This window comes from Podarcis cretensis (assembly GCF_951804945.1).
Source record: "Podarcis cretensis genome assembly, chromosome: 12".
Classification (NCBI taxonomy): Eukaryota; Metazoa; Chordata; class Lepidosauria; order Squamata; family Lacertidae; genus Podarcis; species Podarcis cretensis.
Window position 1 is genome coordinate 16546002 of NC_137181.1, and position 20758 is coordinate 16566759.

The window sequence follows — 20758 nt, forward strand, 5'->3', positions numbered from 1 at the left end:
TACACCACACTGGCTCTCTTGTATAAGATTTATATCCCTCCCTACATCACCATGATCTCGGAACATTTCGCAATTAAATAAAAACCAAGTAGAATATACTTTAAAGTGCAACCATCTCCCTTCTGTTAAATATATTGGTCAGATTAGACATGCACTGACAAATATCACTTGGACACATGACAGCCCATTCAAAAACCCTTTGTGGAATAGGAGAGTCTTCAGCTGTTGTTAAAATATAACCAAGGTTTGTGCTGGTCAAAGCTTGGAGGGGAGAGTATTCCATACCTGGGGAACATTTACACTAGGATTGCAAGTGGATACAGAGGTGAAGGTGCTTGGATTGAGGTCCTAGTGTTACACAACGATGCAGTTTATCACTTATTTCCTTGCTGATTCCAAGAAGGCATCTGAGAGACAAACTGTACCTAGACGGTTCTGTTCTCCCACTTGCCTCTGTCACAGAATTAGGCTCTTAATCCTAGCTTTTGCCCTTAAAAGCCAGTACTGATAGCCACTGCTGTGTAGTTTTATCCCTGGTTGAGAGTGCGTAGCACTGTGGTAACATCTTATTTGCCAGTAGAGGATCTATAATGGCCCTTGATACAATTAACTGGTTTTGTGAAACTCTTAATAACAAATAAAGAGCATATGGCTGCTTTGAAAATGGCCAGCATTTGTAATACATGGATGACAAATGAGAATTTGAGTCACTATTGCAGGTTGGCAAGCTGCTGTATTCTTCAGTGGATGCTCTCTTGTCCAGCAAGGGCTCTGGGGAACAGAAGTGTATTTTGCCTCTCAAGCAGTACTCAGTTTGGTCAAACTCTGAAGCACAGTTAGTGACATCTGACAATCATTTTTTTCACACCACAAAACCTAAAGGGTTAAAGAGTTTTAAACCTAAAAATTTCAATGCGAGCTCTCTTGTGTGAAAACAATTGATTTTTCTTTGGAGTGAAACTCTGAACAAGCATTCTACCTTTCTAAACATTACTTAGGGGGCAGAAGTGGCTCTGAGGCCACCAGTTGGACCACCTTGTGTTGTATTGAGCACAACTGATTACATTTAAAGGTTAATAGTTGTTGTTGTATTTGTCTATTCATACAAGCACAGTCTTATCAAAACTTCAGTTCCATGATCCCAATAAAGTGAGGACAATCTCTGGTCTCGCAGCTCACTCCCCATTCTTTCCCAATAATTGAGGACAGAAATAAAACTCCCATTCATTGGCGAAGCTTTATGCAGCATTAATTCACTTAATCCGTTCTTCACGAAGAGCATTTTCTTGTCTCTTACACATGCTAGACTGTATTAAATAATAAAGCTACATTGCTTTAACTTCAAGGGAAGGGGGTGTTTGTCAGACATTTCTGGATCTATTTTTCTCTTGCTTTTTTGCCAGGTGAGATTGAAAAAGGGGCTATCAAGAAGTACGCTTACCTCAACATTGTGGGAATGGTTGGCTCCATCGACAATGACTTCTGTGGTACCGATATGACCATTGGCACTGACTCTGCCTTGCACAGAATCATTGAAGTTGTGGATGCCATTATGACCACTGCTCAAAGGTACTTTGAACTCAGGATGTGAGATTTTAAAGATGGTCACTTGGGCAATGGATAAGAGCCATGGTTCTTTTCTTTAGCAGTACTAAAGTGCACTGAAGTTGTATTAATTTCATCCTTTTGCCAAAGATGCAAGGGTGGTTATGTCACACAGCAAACCCGCCTGCGTTGCATTTTATGACAAAGAGAAGAGCTAAATGAGAATTTGTGGGAAAATGTGGCAGTCTTTGACTGCATCCACTATTATTTTTTACCCTGCCACCACTGGCATGCGAGGAATGCTGCCCTCAGGACAAAAAGGGGTTATCACTCTCAGTTTAAACTAACTGGAGCTCCCAGTTCCGATGGATTGAGGAACTGCTTAGTTTAAACTAGGAAGCACATACAGTACCTCCAGTCTTCTCACAGCAGTTCCAGAGGAGGAGCAGGGAGAAAGAGAAGTCAAGGCTTACAATTATTCATTCACACAATGCTAAAACACAGATTGGCGTTGCATTGAAACTTTTGACCGTAGTCTGCTTAAATACTATTGAAATCAATGGAATTTAAGCAGCTTCTGTGGAGGCTTGCAGCCTTCTGCATTGTGTAGCCAGAGGGAAATGGAGCTCTGGAAGGCATTTCTGGATTCCTGGGAATGGCAGCTGAGTCCTGTCACCACTTGGGCTGGTATTTATCACATCATCAGACACATGCAGTGGTATGAAAACTGCATGTGGAGGTCAAAAGAGGGGAAAAGCCCATCTTGCATAGGTCAGGGGCTTTTAAGTTAGGCTTTGCTTTAATATTGCTTTTTGGTATGTAGTTTAGTTCTGTGAACAAATGGGGGGGGGATTGAGATTTGATTGTGAGGACTTGCCTAGTTTTGCAATTTTTCAAATAGTAGCCATAACTGAAAGGCAATTAAGATTTGAGGAATAACCTGTACACTCTCTTAAATGGCATGACTTCATTAAATTTAGTATGACACAGTGGTCTGCAATCTTTGTGTGGGAAATAAGAATGCAAAGAATAATGGCAAATGATAGTATGCTACAAACCAGAAAGTTAAGAAGTGCCTGGGGGAAGATGGAAAACACAAGCGCAAATGTAGTTTCTACAGTGCCAAACAATCGCCTGTCTTCTTTCTATGAATTTGTACATATCACTTCATACTTTGATGCTGTTGTGACGCTATTAATATTTATTGTAATTGTTACAGCCATCAGAGGACCTTTGTCCTGGAGGTGATGGGGAGACACTGTGGGTACGTATGTCTGTCAACACCACATTTAGTTAAAATTGCCGAAATATATAGTTCACACTCTCATTTGGATTTTCTGATTCTGTTCTAGGTACCTAGCTCTTGTTAGTGCCTTAGCCTGTGGTGCAGATTATGTCTTTATTCCTGAATATCCACCTGAGGAAGGATGGGAAGATCATATGTGTTCTAGGCTTTCTGAGGTAATTATTTTCTGCAGTGGCTTTCAAACTCTGTCCTGGGATCTCTTAGTCTTCTTTGAAAGCTTACGTGGTTCCTCAATGAAAAGATCAGGGATGGCCAGAAAGCTTTCAATCCCGCAGTGTCCTAGGTAGAGCCAAAATGGAAGAAGTGTTCCACAGCATTGTTTTCCTACTACGAAATTGTCCTCCTTTTTCATCATCTTTCCATTTTCACCTAGTAAAGTCCACCCACCCCCCAGCATCACATGGGGCAGCATAGAGGGAAGGCACATCCAGGCTGGCTCAAAACATTTTTGAACTTCAGCTTTGAACTTCAGCTATTTGCTGTGGTCTCAGGCCATGAGGCAGATTTAATGGCTTTTCTGCATTTTTTTACCCTAGAACCGTGCACGAAAGAAAAGGCTGAATATCATAATTGTAGCAGAAGGTGCCATTGATTGCCACAACCAGCCTATAACTTCAGAGCAAGTTAAGGATGTAAGTATCAAGCTGCCAATTAAATCTTCTACCAATGATATACGTAACTGAATGCTTCTCTTCCACATAGTGTAAAGAGCGTATCATTTCTCTATTAACATAATTAGCCTTTCTTTATATGGTTGATTGCATTTTAATCATTTCAGGCGATACAATAAGTATTATATCTGTGTCCTTTAGCAGTAACGTAATCTCAGTAATTATGATTATAACCTAGCTGCTGCCTTTTAAAAGGCATAAAACAAACATACAAATACAAATGAGTATACTATGTTATTTGGGTATTTTGTAGGACCTGGTCAAAACATTCAAAACAAGGAGGATGCCTTCAGTTCTCAGTGCTGAACTGATTTTTGTTATCAAATTATATCCATTATATGAACTAACTTTGGCACTTATCAACTTGGCTACAATTCCGGCAATTTGAGCCTGCTCTATCGTCAAGGCTTCTCAGAACTGTTTCACTGTTCAGCCAGACAGTGACCCAGAAGTGCTATAAAAGGGAAGAAAAATCTTCACTTTAATGTGGATTGGAAAATATTTCCAAGATGAGTAAGATGCTGCTGCACAAACCACGAGGAGGCCATAACTTACCTTGACATAGTATGGGTTTCTTCTGTGTTTGCAAGTGGGGGTGGGGTGGGGTTGAACACACAACCTTTCAAAATTGTGTGGCCATTCCCTGCTGCATACACTTTACCTTTGCTTCTGCCGCCAACACATTTATACTTGTAAAAATTCTTTTAAACCTCCTCTGACTCAGATGTAGAGCCTGGACTGTTTGGACTTTACTTTCTGTCACCTCAGCACACTTTCAAGTTCTTTGTGTGGTTCCTTGCCCCTTCTCCACTCCCTCACAATGTACAAAAGGGAATGCCAAACAGGGAGATCCCTCGGTAGTTCAGATAAAAGATCTCCCTCTAACTCCATATACCAAAACCCCTTTCTGTATCACTTTCTGCATCCTGGGGTAAGAGAGCTCTTGCATTCAGGTTTTTACTTCTGTACCTCAAGGCCTTGTCCCAAAGTTACCATACATGGAGGTAGGTGAAGAATTAATGCCCAAACAGTCCCACTAAGATGTCCAGTCAAAGCCTGGGGCTATAGGGTCACCCACTGTCAGGTTGTAATTCTTAATCTTGATTGGAAAGAAGCCAGATTCTCAAGGAATCTTGCCCCACAAACAGAGCAGACTATTCCAGTCTGTTTGTTCAGAAAGAAAAGTTTTCACAGATCTGGAGTTAGGAGAGTACAGACTTGATTGTAACAAGGAATAAGACATGACTGGGTTTTTTCCTTGCTTTTACTCCTCTGTATACAATGGTATGTATTTTTACCTCAGCCTTGTAAGAAACATCAAAAATTATTATTTTGTTTGTATAATATTTGCGCACTAGAGTTAAGTAATTTCAAAACGTTCTGCTTTAATTATTATAGGGAACAGTCTTTCAGGATGAAGATAAACAATAGTTTTTCAAAGACTCGAAGTGGGAGTAGTGGTGACATCGTTGCCAGTGCTGTACACACTTTTTTTTTTATTATCCTGCTGTTTCTTCTAGTCAAACTGGTTCTGAAACCTTGCCACCTTCACTTTTTAAAAATACTTGCTTACATAGGGATCAATTTTGCTTGTCTTAAGGTTAAAGGGATTTGAGAGTGTTGCTCCATCGCTATTAAAGAATCCTAACTCTTCATAATCTTTGTATTGTATGCATTCTTAAAGTTTTAAACTAGGATTTCCACCTACTGTTCAGGCACAATAGTACCCCAGTGTGTTTCTGCAGCTGTTACAGCTCATAATCCTATTCTTGTCCTTAACTTGACACTTTGTCTTTTTTGTAGCTTGTGGTGCAGCGACTAGGGTATGACACTCGCGTGACTATCCTTGGTCATGTGCAAAGGGGAGGCACTCCCTCTGCATTTGATAGGATTTTGGTAAGTAGATGCAGGCGGCCTGTGTGTTCATCACCGCTGTTTAGGGTGTGGCATAGTTCCTTGTCCTCATTCAGATTGTAGAACAGTCACAAATGCCACTGGCTCTCTAGTGTGTGGGGTAGTGAGAAGAAAGTCATACATAAATGAGCAAGTCATGGATTAAAATTTGTACTCAGCCATTATGTTCTCTGGATTTTGGACAATAAGTGTTTCTCAGCCAACCTTTAGGATAAAACAAGGTGGAACCATGTATGTCACCCTGACCTAGGAGGATTAGGTAATTCTGTAATATACATACAGCATCTAACACTGAAATCAGTTTTTCTGTATCATAATGTCCTGTTGCAACATTCCATCAAAATGGCTGGTCCAGAGTAAATGAAGTCATAGCATATGAGGTCTGCACATGGCAGCCCTTAGCACAGAGCTAGCCTTCTGAAGAGTGCTATCTGCCCACCACTCATTGTCTTCTCCATAGGAAAAAGGGGAGAATGGATAAGCAGTATTTGTGGCAGTGGGGACTGGATTTCTTTTTGCCTGTTTCCTGCAAGATTTGACCTTCCAGCACAATGAGTTGCTGATCAGGGAACAGCATTGGAACTTCCAAGGACATATGTAGGTGCTTAGCAAAAAGGAAGTAGTGGCCCATATAGATAAAGAAGTAGACTCTTGATCAGCTATGGAATTATGTACATGATTTAGGAGCTCTTTGCCTTCTCATCTGTTCCACGATAGATTTTAAAGCAACCTGTGGTCATTTGTTCTTATAGTATTGTAATAATTATACCTCCCTATTTCTACTTCTGCGAAACTGTTCTTTACAAAGAACATTCTGTAGATGCTTGCTGGCATGTATCAAAGTCTGCATAGCCTCCATGCAAAATGTTCTCGTATGGTTAGAGGTTTCTTAGGGATTTCTTATGTTTTTTTCATTTTCAGGCAAGTCGCATGGGTGTGGAGGCTGTCCTTGCCCTTCTAGAGGGCACACCTGAAACTCCTGCTTGTGTAGTCTCCCTGTCTGGAAACCAAGCTGTCCGTCTGCCTTTAATGGAGTGTGTGCAGATGGTGAGTTGCTGAAAAGAAGCAGTTGTGTTTGTTCATTGACACTCTCTTGTTGGTTAGCCATCAATAGTCGGTTGTTACTTGGAGCCTGGAAAGATGTGAGCAGAACTCTTGTCCACGTTGGGCACAATGAACACCAGTCATTCCTTCAGTGACAGTAATTGGGCTATTTGTTACTGCCCCATGAATCTTGACAGCAAACAGCACTGCTTACCTTTTGTTATGCAGATGCCTTTAACATAGTAGCTGCACATTTATATTCGCAATGAGTCTCTTGCTATCTAAACTCTCATTTCTTGTGGCTAGTTTAGTTTAGTGACTACACAGTAACACCCACATACCATAATACACATACATACCAATGAGCTGCATGCTGAGATTATTCTGGTTTCCCAAAACCTTCACAATAATGTTCAGTTGAGGTGTTCTATATGTTGCAGTCTTATAATGCATGTTTTGAGACCATGAACCTAACAAAATATAGTCCTTTCTTGTTTATTTCTGATTTTAAAATTTATGCTTTAACTTTCCCAGGCATTGAAGTAACATTGGCTGAAGTGCTGGGCTGGTTAAGAGTCCAATTATATACATGTCTACTGAGACACCAGTCTCATTGAACTCAATAGGCCTTATTTCTAAGTAGACAGATTGCATTATAAATCCCACTGAAATAATTTGGATTTACTAACCTGAGCAAGGCTATAAGCGATTGTCACAATTCGGAACTACTTCATAGCCTTCTAGTATTGTGATAGATAATATTATTTTCTAATAAATTATGACTTTTTTTTCTTCTTTATTTCAAAAAGACCCAAGATGTACAGAAAGCCATGGATGGAAAAAGATTCAGTGAGGCTGTGCAGCTTCGTGGAAGGTACTCCTCTGTTGTTTATTTCTCTGCTGGCAGCAATAACTTTTCCAATAAATCATAGCTAATTGTGTTAAGGCAGGCATAGGCAAACTCAGCCCTCCAGGTGTTTTGGGACTACAACTCCCATCATCCCAACTAGCAGGACCAGTGGTCAGGGATGATGGGAGTTGTAGTCCCAAAGCATCTGGAGGGCCGAGTTTGCCTATGCCTGTGTTAAGGGATTATTTTTCATGGCTAAGGAACAGGGGGCAAATAGATTCTTTTACTCTAGTTTCTAGTGTACACATTTTAACCCCAAAATCCCTCCAAAGTTATATGACTATTCTAGGCCAATTCTATACAGGGGGAAAAAATTCACTACCAGTATTATCTCTGCAGAATTTAAAATGCCATTTCATCAGAAATGGTGCTTGCATTACCTGTTGCAGTTCATAGAGCACATAATATTGAATGCTAAGTGGGTATCAGTTGTGGAGTTGCATAGGGAGGAGCAAATGTTATTTCTGAAAGATTCCCTCAAATGGCAGATCATAAGTAGTCATTTGCCTATCTCAAATGTATATGAGACATTTGTTGTTGTTGTTGTTGGCATATGTCTATCTCAAGAGACATGGGAGTGTGCCTCTGGAGGTGAAATCAAACCATTGAAAGCGGAGTGAAGATATTTCCCATTCAGTCCTCTCTAAAATAAAACAAGTTGCACGAGGGAAAATCATTCACATTCCATGATTTGTATCCAATGAAGTTGAAGGGCTGATGATGGAAAGCACTGGTGGAAATGGAGGAGTCTACCAGCCTAGCCGGGAAGGGGGAGATTTTTCACCAGTTCCCCCTTCCACCTGCAGTCCCCTAAACCACATCTCACATTGTGCCATTGGTTCCCAAGCCAACTAGGCTGGGTTGTGTCTGAAGCAGAATTGGTGACTCTGTCAGCAGAGTGACACCAATGGCTACAACCTATGTCTCAAATACAATCTACCAAGTAACAAGTAAATATACATAGTTACTAAATGCTCTGAGTGACACTTTAGGTTAGAAAAATACCTCAGTATTCTCTAACATGGTGAAATAGCTTTATTATTCAGACAACAGCGTGAAAATATCGTTTTCTGTTGCAGGAGTTTTGAGAACAACTTGAATACTTACAAGCTGCTGTCTACCAAAAGGACGGCTGCTGACCTTCCCAAGGTACTTCTTAGATAGTTGTCACGTTGTCTGGTTAATTCCTCATTCCTGTGTCCTTAGGGTGGCCAATTAAGTGCATCACCAAGAAAGGGCATGCCAATTTGCATAAAAATTGAAAACGCTGATGTATATGAATTTAAAAATAGTTGCTACAGTTTAAATAGAAACACCATCCTGCCATTGTGGGGAAGACCTTTCTCCTTACTCAGTTTGCTGTCCCAAGAGCTAATAAATGGATGGCTTACAGCAAACATGCCAATCTGTAGACTGGCCCTTCTTATTCCTCCTTACAGTTCTTTATACTTTTCTTGCTTTTCAACTGCTTTCAAATAGAGGACTATCCTCTGTAATAGTAGAAGATGCTACGTGTTTTGTTGAGAAAGCATCTAAACACACACAGCAGGTTGTTCAGAATTTTGAAAACTGTCTCCATGGAAACATCCATGGACTATGGACTTGTATATTGGGTTGAAGCCTGGCGGGCAGTGATCTAAATTTTGTAAATATAGCATTTTGTAAACAGTCTAAATTTTGTAAACATTGCCATGTCTATTTCCTTGTTTAAACTACCAAAATACCATTTTCCCTGAAAGGGAAAATACCAATTCCATGTCTAGTTGTGAAATTCAAAGGTGTACCTTACGAGAGGTACTGAATGCATCTATATACCGCAAGCTGTGTTACAGTGGTCTACCAGCTGGTCAGCTGAACAGTATTTCAAAACAAGGTTTTTTTGCCTAGTGCTAATGTATGTCGGGAGAAATGTACATACTGGTTTTGCAAAATGGCTCAATAAGTGGGCAGTATCTGCAGCTACAGTTTTACTTTTAAATCTTTCTGTTTTCTTTAACAGGGTGATATCTCATGTAGCGTATGTAAAAAAAAAAAATAAAGTGACTAACCTTAGCAAGGTCTTTTGCTTGCTAGGTTGGCAGGCTCTCTTATTTTTGCATGGCAATGGGATTTGCTATATAGTTATTTTTGTTTTTCGACTGTGCACTTCTTTGCTTAAAGCTGGACAACCAGTATGCTCTTCAGTTTTGCCACAACTTTGATTTACACCAAGCGTGCCTTTGCAGAAGCTTTAATAGAAGCGCATAAGATGTGCTTATTGTGAAGTTGAAAGAATTCTCCAGAAAATGTGAAAGGTCCCCATTTACTGTCATGATGAAAAGGTAGAAAAATGCCATGTATTTCAAGAATCGCTTGAAATACCACATGACTTTTATACCCCTCATTTTCAGTTCCGCTATTTTTATATGACTTGGCATAGGCAGACATGGTCCCCTGAAAATACCCCTTGTTGTTCCATACACAAAGTGACATAAATGGCTCCACGTGAGGCCTGGCATACTACCAGACTCTCCAGTAGGGCTGCCATTTTTGTGATTAAGAAGGTAGAACAAGCATGAGCAGGTTGTGCTTTATTTGCTGCTTTCTGAGACTCATAAGAGGCAGATCATACATTAAAATGGCCTTGAAGAGGCTCTCATTTTTCATTTATGCCACAGAAGCTTGCAGGCTTAGGAGAATTCCAGCCATTCTTGTAACATTGGCAAGCATGAATTAATTACCAGAGACCGTGAGAGCCATAGGGAAGGAGGGGTTATAAGGGAACCAGATTTCCAGGGAGGCACTCCCAACATAAGCTTCTTTCTTAGAAAGTACAGGAGAAAGATTCTTCAGAAACATATTCTTTGCTGAAATGCTGTGCAGAGGTGGGAATAAGGCCTCAGTCAGAGGGGTGAAATATAGGCCTGTGCTTTCCAAGAGCCCAAATTTTCTCTCAAGGGAGCTGGTAATTGCCCATTTAGTCAATTGTCTAGATAAGAGTAGACTAGCCTCCTTAAAGACATGCTCACATTCTAGTGCTGCTATGAAACAAGATAGCAAATGGGCAGTAGATAACGAAAGGAAAAGATCATGGAGACAACTGGGCGGTCATGGTTTATTTCCATCACACATTGGCCTGCTTCTCACAGACAGTTGATAAGGAGGCAAACCTCTTTCTGCCTTTGTCATTTCAGGTTGGAGGCTCATGTGACAATGTGCACCTTAAAAGCTCTTGCACAGAACTTTCCATGTGCAGGAGACTTTAATGAAATGTGAAGTGACATTCTGTCATGTGAACATTGCCCTGTAGGCTGAATTCTCACAGTCCAGACATTGGTTTAGGGGTACTCTCATTTTGACTCAAGAAACATCACCATTTTATAGTTCAAATCAGGAAAAATAAATACAATAAATGAACAAAAGTACAAAGATTCACAAAATGTTTAGGGGTACCTCTGCATCCCCCCAGAAAAAAGCACTGGGTTTGGCACTTCATCTTCTGTTTATGAGAACTAGGTCATAGTTGCTATTGGAGACGGGAGGTATATTATATTGCCTGCAAAAGGGCTTGGGGAACATTAATTGCAGGCCAGTTTTGCCCCCCAATGCAACTAAACTTCATTAACTCAGAACCACAAATAGAATTCAGAATTATTTTATTCAGCCAGCTCATGATTCATCACCCCTTGTCTATGTTTAATGATACTATGTAGACGGTCCTTTAAACGACTTGGTGTGGTGGCTGTCGTCATGTGAGCTATTTGTATAGATCTGCTTTAGACAAGCCATGTTTCTCCACATCAATGCAAACCTTTCCTTCTCAGACATTTCTGCTAGCAGTTTTTTTTGGGGGGTGGGGGGTGGGGGAGATGCCCCAAGCACATGCTGAGTTGTTCCACATAAGTGGCTTGCCATGTATTGACAGGCAAGTCTTGCAAGCCAGAGTGATGAGCAGTGCACTCCTATACATATCTATTGGATGTAAATCCCACAGAGTACAATATGGCTAAGTCCCAGATAAACAGGCACAGGATTGCATCCTTGAAATATCAGTCAGCCTTGATTCTGACATCTGAGTTATGAGATCTAACTACATAAATAAAGTGTATTGTGGAGACGATTACAGCGGTACCTTGGTTCTCAAACTTAATCTGTTCTGGAAGTCTGTTCCAAAACCAAAGCGTTCCAAAACCAAGGTACAATTTCCCATAGAAAGGAATGCAAAATGGATTAATCCGTTCCAGACTTTTAAAAACAACCCTTAAAACAGCAATTTAACATGAATTTTACTATCTAACTAGACCATTGATCAGGAGTCAGCAAACATTTTCAGCAGGGAGCCGGTCCACTGTCCCTCAGACCTTGTGGGGGGCCGCATTATATTTTGAAAAAAATATATGAATGAATTCCTTTGCCCCACAAATAACCCATAGATGCATTTTTAATAAAAGGACACATTCTACTCATGTAAAAACATGCTGATTCCCGGAACGTCCGGGGGCCGGATTTAGAAGTCGATTGGGCCGGATCCGGCCCCCGGGCCTTAGTTTTCCTACCCATGCCATTGATCCATAAAATGAAAGCAATAAACAATGTACCGCAGTCACACAATCAATCAATCAATCAGTAGCTGAACTGGGTTCCACACAGTTGCAAAAACAAAAAAGCCACAAAACCGCAAAATTAATAGCAAACATAGACAGACCTCAAAACGGAAGTGTGGCACTCAAAACAAGCATGTTCAGCTTCCGAAAAAAGCTTGCAAACTGGAATACTTACTTCCGGGTTTGCATTGCTTGGGTTCCAAGTTGTTTGAGTACCAAGGTGTTTGAGAACCAAGGTACCACTGTACAGGAGAGAGAGGAAAGCAGGTGGAGATCCCCCCAGTGCCTGCTCTAGCTGCACTTTCTCTGCCCCTCGTCGGGCTATCTAATAATGTAAGGGCCCATATTAATTGAGTCAAGCAGCTTTGACAAGATCCAGGATGTGGGAAATTTTAATGTGAGGAAGAAGCCAGAAAAGAGTGTCCCTTGCTTGAGAAAAGATTTATACATGTCACTCAAAATTTGAACATGTGTAATCTCCTCCTCCTCCTTCCTTTTTTTCTTATTTGCTTCTTAGTTTGTTAGGACGGGGCAGTATAGTTCATGACAATTTATCTGAAAGCAAAAGACGGGATAGTGGTGTTCTGTCGATCAGCATTTTGAGTACTCAGTTTACAGAACTACAACCAATAATTACTTCATTAAATTTGTTTCCAAGTGTTAGATACATGAGAAAGCAGCATCTAAATGAAAAAATAGATGTTATTATTATATTATAGCTCTTCCTAAGCACAGCTACGTTAAATTTATATATTCTGTATGTGAGCACAAAATTGCTAGATACAAGCGGTGCTTCCTTGAGGGGCAGTAGATGAAGAAATTAAACATCAATCTGAAAATCAAAATCTTGTAATACAACATTTTGTGCAGCATATAACCGATTGTGACAGACTGTATTCTCCTCAAGAGAATTGCTTGTGGCAATTGTGTAGTTTGAAGTTTGTATTTTTACGTCGTGAACTGCCCTGCGATCTTCGGGTGAAGATGGTATACAAATTTATTAAATAAAAATAAAATTCATGTTCTACCTTATGTACACATCAAAGGTGCTTAAAAGGTGCTAGAATAATGTTATATCCCACACTTGAGCAAGCTAAAGGCAGATAGTATGGCAATAGTTTTATAACGCTGAAAAGAGTGGTTGTCAAATGCCAAACTGATAGGTTTCTCACATACTTTAAAACATTGTTAGGTGCTGGCAATAATGAATCATTCGCTTGTGCCATAGCTCAACACAATACGGCATGTGGCATCACATACTTTGGTTGCAGTGGGACAAGGAACAACATTGCACAAAAGCCATGTATGCATGCATATGGTTATTTGGGTTACAATTCCTATTCTGTATAAATTTGTTTCTGTATGCAATGCATGTGCTTGTTTCTCAATGCTGGGTTATTGTTATGCCAGAATCTGGACTGGATAGTTCAATGCCTCACATTTTAATTTGGACCTGCTGCTGATTGCAAATAGCTGAACACTCCCTGAGTACTATGAATGGTTGACCCCACAAGCTAAGATTAGTGTTTTCTAATGTTTTAAAATTAAGTTTTCTATAATGTGATGGGGTTCAGAAGGTAAGGTGTGTGTCTTGCTTTCTTTTGATGCACTTTTATATATTTGTCCCTGGATATACGGTTAGCAGCAGGATAAAAGGTAAACTGGATGTTCAGATTTAAAGCTTGATGATTCCTTTTTCCTGCCATGGGGTTTATGTTCCTGACTATATTTTCTCTCTCTTCCGCTGCAGACTAACTTCAATGTAGCTGTTTTAAATGTTGGTGCTCCAGCAGCTGGCATGAATGCTGCTGTTCGGTCTGCCGTGAGGATCGGTATAACCGAAGGACACAAAATGTTCGCTGTCACTGATGGATTTGAAGGCTTTTCTAGAGGGCTGGTTCGTATGTCCCAAAGATTGTATTTTTAAAGAAATCTCAATCCTATGGGAAGTGTTCCAGTTGCTGGAAATCACAGGAGGGAGAAGAGTTATTGTGCTCAGGGTCTTGCCTGAAGGTTTCCCACAGGCGGCTCCTGTGAAAACAGGATACTGGATAGGCCACTGGCCTCATCCAGCAGGCTCTTCTTATTTTCTTATTCTTAATTTTGTTTTAACTTACCCTCTGGCAGGCCCCCATAACTTAATTTTCCAGCTTTCAAAATGCACTTTCATACAAAGATTGGAATTCAAAGAAACCAGAGCTAGGTTTTCCACTGATAGCTACAATGCAATGGGAATGGAGAAGAGAGGGTCCTCCTTGGGGAGAACATATGTCGACTGCAGAGATAAATTTAGTGAAATTTGTTGCGGGAGGGGTGTTTGTGAGGTATTTTTAGAACACTAAACACAAGTGACCAACACCACCAAACAACACGGAGCAGGAGTCTTGTTATGACAGATGGATATTGTGCATCTCCCACAGGAGCTCTCCTCATAGAGGCAAGACCAGTTTCAAATATAGTAAAAGCATAACGGTTTGATCTATTTTTGCTTGGATTGCAGCTAATTCTACCCCCGTATGTCTAAAAAAATACCCTTAAAATCTTCTTGAAGAAGAAATGATTAACTATGTTTACATGAAGCGTTTGCTTCTTTGATACTTCCTGAGAAATATTCCATATCAGATTCAATATATTTGGTCTCAAGAGTAGCTTTGAAGTGACCTTGGCAAGAGGCCATATTTGGCAGTTTGCCTATCCCGGAATAGCTGTGGGAGTATGAAATCTATGGAGATAAGAATACACGCTAGATAACTATTTCTGAAATTATATCACAAAATCTGTTGTGTTTGATTCTTGTTTGTGGTTCGAGGACCCGACCCCCGCAATGTGGAAAGAATTCACACGGACACGTGATATAAGGTTAATGGGCAAAGAAAGGCCACAACTTTATTGATTACAGCAGTGAAAAGGTATTGGCTTAGGCATTGGATTTGAACAAGTGGGTTTATTCACCAGTAGGTGGAGCCTGTTGATGCCGATCCAACTATAGGCTCACCCCTAATGTCACCGAGGGTCGTGCCATGGCCTCCCGCCAAGCAGGCATCGGACAGAATACACGACCGCCAGATTCCTTTAATGGAATACCCCTAAAAATTGAAGGCATAGGCGATGGCCACACCTAGCTCTTCGACACAGCACAACACATTATTCCAATGCCTAACCTACCCACCAATACCACAAAAAGTTGTGACGATTGCTACGAGGTAGGCGAAAAAACCAAAAAGGCCTAGTGCCAAATGGAAAAACTCCTACCAGGCCCCCTGGGCAACCAGGGCGACCAACCTAAGGTCCATAGCAAGGCCAGTGACCTAAGCCCTATCTGAAAGGGAGTGGAGGGTGGGTGACTCGTGGCGAGAGGACGAAGAATGAGGACGGGCGAAGGCTGCCGCCGCAGCAAAAGGCTACTGAACACGCCCCCCCCCCAGGCACCTGGTTGGATGCCTGCTGAGGGGCATGGGCGCCAGCCAGGTGAGGTGAAGGCAGGGGGCTAACGCCGCCTGCTAGGGGCGGAGCTCGGGCTCCCGCCCACAACCACTCCCCTCTCTTGCAGGGATGAGAGTCTTTCTCAGTTGTGGTGGTGTTTGTTGAATGCTACATTTATAGTGTGCCCAGTGCTGGGACTCCTGATGCAGCATGTTTATGAGTCTATAATATATTATATATGTTATTATTATAAATTGTTCAAAATAAATCCAGATTGCCTCTTCATTAAACAGGTAGAAATTAGCTTGAACATTTCAGAGCATCTCTCAACTGCATCACATTGTGACACTTCTTAGGACTGCAGAGTGGTAGTCAACTTAAGTTTTACTCAGAGTAGATTTATTGAAATTAATGGACCTTTCATTTCAGTGTGTCTTCTCTGAATAAAACATAAATTAATACCACCTGCAAAATTTCATTCCCAAACCACTGACAAGTTGCTTTCCACCATAAGGAGAGACCATTGCTCAAAAGTACTAAAAATATAAATTTATCTGAATTTATATACCACCCTGTACCTGGAGGTCTCTTGTAAGAATCCATTTGGACTTCCATTTTGTTTAACCCATTAGATAAAGTTAGAGCTGAGCCAAAATTTATCAGAAGACATTTTTCTGAGATTTTTCTTTTTCTGAACCCCCTTTACCCCACAAAAAAAAGAAAGCCACTCCAAATGTTCTGTGCCATATTTTTGTTGGAGCCACCATTCTCTGTCCCTCCATGTCCTTGAACGTCACTAGATCTGGGGCTTTGTGGAGGACACAAAATGGTGGCCAGACTACCAGCACAGTTAGCACTTGCAACAACAGCAAAACACACACACACACACACACCATTGTGGGAGTGGAGAGAAAGAAACTGTGCTGCTGCCATTGCTAATACCGAGCCACATCTCGGAGAAGCTGTCACCATCTTTATCTTCCCCCTGGAAAAATGTGTTGATTTCTCCAGTTTCTCTGCTCACAGAGTGGAGAATATTGAGAGGCCATCTGCACACGAAAAACATCTGAAGGAGTGCCAGTGCCCCGTGCCACATTCTGTGACCTGCCACTGTTTTTGTTTCTCTTCTCATATTAAAGAAAAGCAATGTTTTTGTGCAATTGTTTGTGCAATATATAATTGGACAGAAGGTGTGTAGGCCTCCCTATTTCATTAGATGGTACCCTGGTCTATTATCCTCTCTGGAAAAGTGGAAGTTGAAAACTGAACTGCAAGAAACATTGGTTTGGACCCGCTGTACAGTGTAGTGCTGAACGAAGTTAACTTTTGTATCCATTGCAGAAATGACCTAAATGTGTATCTAAACTAGGGCTTAGTAATTCAAAAACTATGTATTTTTTGTTTGGAATTATAGATCAAAGAAATCAGCTGGGGAGATGTTGGAGGTTGGACTGGCCAAGGCGGGTCAATTCTTGGCACAAAACGGTAATGTGATCTTTCATACTGATATCTTCGAGAAAATTGACTTTCACGTGTGTGTGTGTGTGTGTGTGTGTGTGTGTGTGTGTGTGTAATTTAGTGTGAAGATTTATATACAGACTTGATGCAGCAGTCAATAAAGGGGAAATTATTGTGAACATTGCTAGTGCAGACTTTGGAAGATCATAGGGGCTGCAGAGCGAGAGAAGAGGACTGTGAAGTCCCAGTTCTTGAGCAGATCTGCTTATGCAACATTGGATTCTGCCTCATAGTTTTAATTAATGCTTATTATAAAAAGGGAGAGAAGACTTGCTTAATGGTGTGATAGAAGGAGCTTCTATAACTTGATCCTGAAATTTAAATGTTTTTACCTCTGCATGTATTATAGATATTGTAAAGGGGAAAATAGAATTTTTTTAAAGGAACATAATTAATTTGCAGTTACATTTTTATGAGGTATAAAATGTGTGTAGGTTGGACAATGTCAATCAGTCGTCACAGGAAGCAAAGGCTTTTCACAAAGTGCTATAATGTAATAGTTTAGAGATTGGGTGTAACCTTCAAAAGTAAGATGTGGAAAAACACTTAGTGTAAAAAATTATAGTCTCTTTTAATCATATAGCCTTAAGTGCCCTGCGAAAAGCCTTTTTAACAGAGATGTGTATATATTTTAGTGCACTCCCTGGAAAGTATTTGGAGAAGATTGCAGAACAAATGAGAACTCATAACATAAATGCCCTCCTGGTAATTGGTGGATTTGAGGTATGTCACTTTGTTTTGTTTCCCTTGTAAATTCTTGTTAAATGAGCATGTAACAACTGAAATATTGTAGTCAAGGATCAATGCTAGAATTTAGATTCCAGTAAGACTAGCAAGATTATTTAATTTAAACCTAACCAATCAGTTCACAAGGTTCCAATATGTTAAATGTCTAGATATTAACTAAGTTACATTACATTTATGTAGTAGGAGTTGGAACTCTATGCAGGGTTTCTATTTTCATGTTTCTTATTATGCTTAGAATTATGCAGTGGGTATTTTTTAAATGAATTGCATTTAATTAATCTTCCCACAGCATGGTGCCAATTCTGAAAGCCAAACTCCTGTTCAGGAGTCCAACTTTCCTAAACATGGCTTTTGTAATCCTGTTATTTAATCAACATCATTGAAATACTGATGTCATCCATGTAGAATTGGGGGTGGGGACCTTGAATTTGTAAGATTTTAATTCTCTGTGTTATACAAAACTTGGAGGAATGCTTAGATGTATTTACAGTATTATGCTTGTCTGTTGTCTTATATATTCTGTTTTGGCCTTTCCTAGTGTGTCTCTGTGGCTGGCAATAGATAGTCGTTTTCAAGTGTGTTGAGAGAGAGGCTTCACTTCCCATCTAGTACACATTTGTTTCTGTTCTACTAACATCTGTAGTGAAACAGAATTTTGAAGCATTGCGAAAGCCTGTTTACCAAATGTGTCATGAGCAGTGATTCCCTCTTTCAAATCACTTTTGACTCTCTGGAAAAAAAAAAAAAAAACACTATTTCCAGCATTTGTGTGTTTGTGATACAGTAATCAAACCCCTCTGCTCAAACCCCATCCATGTTGCAAGCCTTGTCCTCCTGTTGTCCCCTCTAATTCTGCATTCGTTACCACATGTGCCCATCAGGCCTACTTGGGACTTTTGGAACTGTCTGCTGCCCGGGAGAAATTTGACGAGTTCTGTATTCCCATGGTTATGGTTCCTGCAACCGTATCCAACAATGTACCGGGTTCTGATTTCAGCATTGGTGCAGACACTGCTCTGAACACTATCACTGATGTAAGTTTCTCTTCTCTTGGTGCATGCTCACTAACATAGCTATCCCAGGTGCTGCTGACCACGGCTGGAGCTGGAGACTTTTGTGAACCAGAACGCCCCCAAAACATGATTGTGGCAGAAACTAGGTGTAAATACATGTGCGTGCACGCGCACACACACACACAGAGAGAAGGAATTTTTTTTTTATTAGCCCATCGATTTCAGAAAGTTTTAATGTTTTTACTTTATTCATTCATACAAAAATTATATCGCACCTTTCCAAAAATTTGATCTTCAAGGTTTTTTACAAATACTTAAAAAAATGTAAAAACATATAATAATGGATCTAGTCAGAAAATAGCAGCGAAGACAGATAACCATTAAAAGCTCAGAGTTAATTTGGCATCTAAAAGATTGTAATTATGAATTTCGGTGAATGGTTTTAGTTAATAATCACTCTTTGGCTATTTACTCTCTGAGGATAGAAAGAAGCCTGTTTATTTCCATCACACCTCCAATGTGCTTGTGCACATCTGTATGACTTGAATTCATGTCTAGCATGCTCAGGATTTCTGATGGAAGATATACCTTTTGAAATAGAATTTTCTATTTCTATTGCAAAGCAGACTGCTGTCGCATCACTGGAAAATAAATACACACCTGCTTCTCCATCTCCAAGGGCACTTGGTGTAAATTTTCCTCAAGCAGCCTCTTTTCTCCATTCTGTTTGGCAAAATGCTCTTTCTGGTGTCTCCAAAACATTTTATGATTTGTCATAATCTGCTTTTACATGTGTTGAAAGGCAGAGCATCCCTCAGCAACATGCAATGAGCTATATAAATCTTTAAAAAACCCTGTAAAATTTACATGTTTGATTGTAACAGGTTTCATAGGTGCAAGCCTGCTTTATTAGATGCAAATAAAAAGAGACACCGAGAGCTCAAAGCAGTTCTGCTTTTTCCTGCTGATGTCATTCTTGGCAATTAAAGTTTTCTTCCTCACAAGATACTTAACGTATTTCCAGTTCTGGTACATAACATTCTCCACCTCTAGTTTTATAGGCAAACTAAGGTGAGTAATGGTCTCCTGCATGTTTCTTGTTATCCTCTCTGCTTCATGGATTTTCTTGGGACCTGTAGATCGCTTTTCTGAAAGAAATGGTTTCTCCTTCTTTTGCATTATACTCAAAATGCAGATGTCACCAAGTTGGACTAGATTGTAGGTAGATGGTAGTTTCTACATTTCTTTCCGTAGAAGCTAAACCATCTTAGAATCGCTATGGCTTCTATACAAGGGAAGCATTGTGGCTGGTTTAGCATTTGTTTTCTTTGGTCAGTAGTTCTCAAATGGTGGTAAGGAAGAGAGGTTTCTCACCACTGTGATCTTCTGTTACCGTGTTCAGCCACTGAGGATTATGGAATGCATACTCCGTTTCCAACAGGTACAGCTTGCTCCACACAGGAACTGACCATGTGCCCTAAAGATACCTCAGAATCCCCTGCAACCTGGAAGATGTTGACGAAGAAAGGAAGTTCTAAAAACACTGGCATATATATTGCTTCCAGATGGAGGTTTAGCTTTCAAGCTTTTATTTTGGCCTTGGGCATCTGCCCATCAGGCTGCCGCCTGTCGTCCAAAGACAGAAAGTGCAACATAGTTGAGAATTGCAATGCCGTTACCTGTTCTCACCTGTCCATTTCCTGTCTTCATCTGAGATTGTTCTCTCCTGGTCCTAGCTGTTACATTTGATTTTGTGAGATCTTAACCTGTCTGTCCTTTTGTCCATTTTTCTTCTCTCACCATTCGTTTCCCCTCAGTTTCTCTGTCCTTCATCTTGTTTCCTTTCTGCTTCCCTCTCTGATTCCTTTTCTCATTCCCTGCAGTCATCTTGGGCTCAGGAGTGATTGGTTTTGTGCTTTATAAAAAGACAACTCTAGTTTACAGCCACCTCTTTCTGCTCATCTGCCTCCTCCACTGTGGTGGCTGCTCTGTTGAAGGCCATTCCAGGCCACAACTGATCGCCAGTTGAGCAAGTCTTACTGCCCAAGTGAAATGGCTCGTAACCTTGGGAAGAAAGTTACCGT

The 20758-nt window shown here is 40.5% G+C and overlaps 1 protein-coding gene across 4 annotated transcripts in view; it reads left to right on the top strand.

The window, feature by feature from the left end:
* PFKP (phosphofructokinase, platelet) overlaps positions 1–20758 on the top strand; it is a 61547-nt gene that overhangs the window by 28664 nt on the left and 12125 nt on the right. For 3 of the 4 annotated variants that reach the window (XM_079996466.1, XM_079996463.1, XM_079996465.1), the window contains exons 6-17: positions 1404–1569; positions 2765–2809; positions 2898–3006; positions 3388–3483; positions 5326–5418; positions 6358–6483; positions 7290–7354; positions 8470–8539; positions 13724–13870; positions 16811–16881; positions 17550–17637; positions 18543–18695. In XM_079996466.1, the coding sequence (XP_079852592.1) occupies positions 1404–1569; positions 2765–2809; positions 2898–3006; positions 3388–3483; positions 5326–5418; positions 6358–6483; positions 7290–7354; positions 8470–8539; positions 13724–13870; positions 16811–16881; positions 17550–17637; positions 18543–18695 (1229 nt within the window). The remainder of the gene's footprint in view (positions 1–1403; positions 1570–2764; positions 2810–2897; positions 3007–3387; positions 3484–5325; positions 5419–6357; positions 6484–7289; positions 7355–8469; positions 8540–13723; positions 13871–16810; positions 16882–17549; positions 17638–18542; positions 18696–20758) is intronic. The other variant, XM_079996464.1, reaches the window with a different exon arrangement.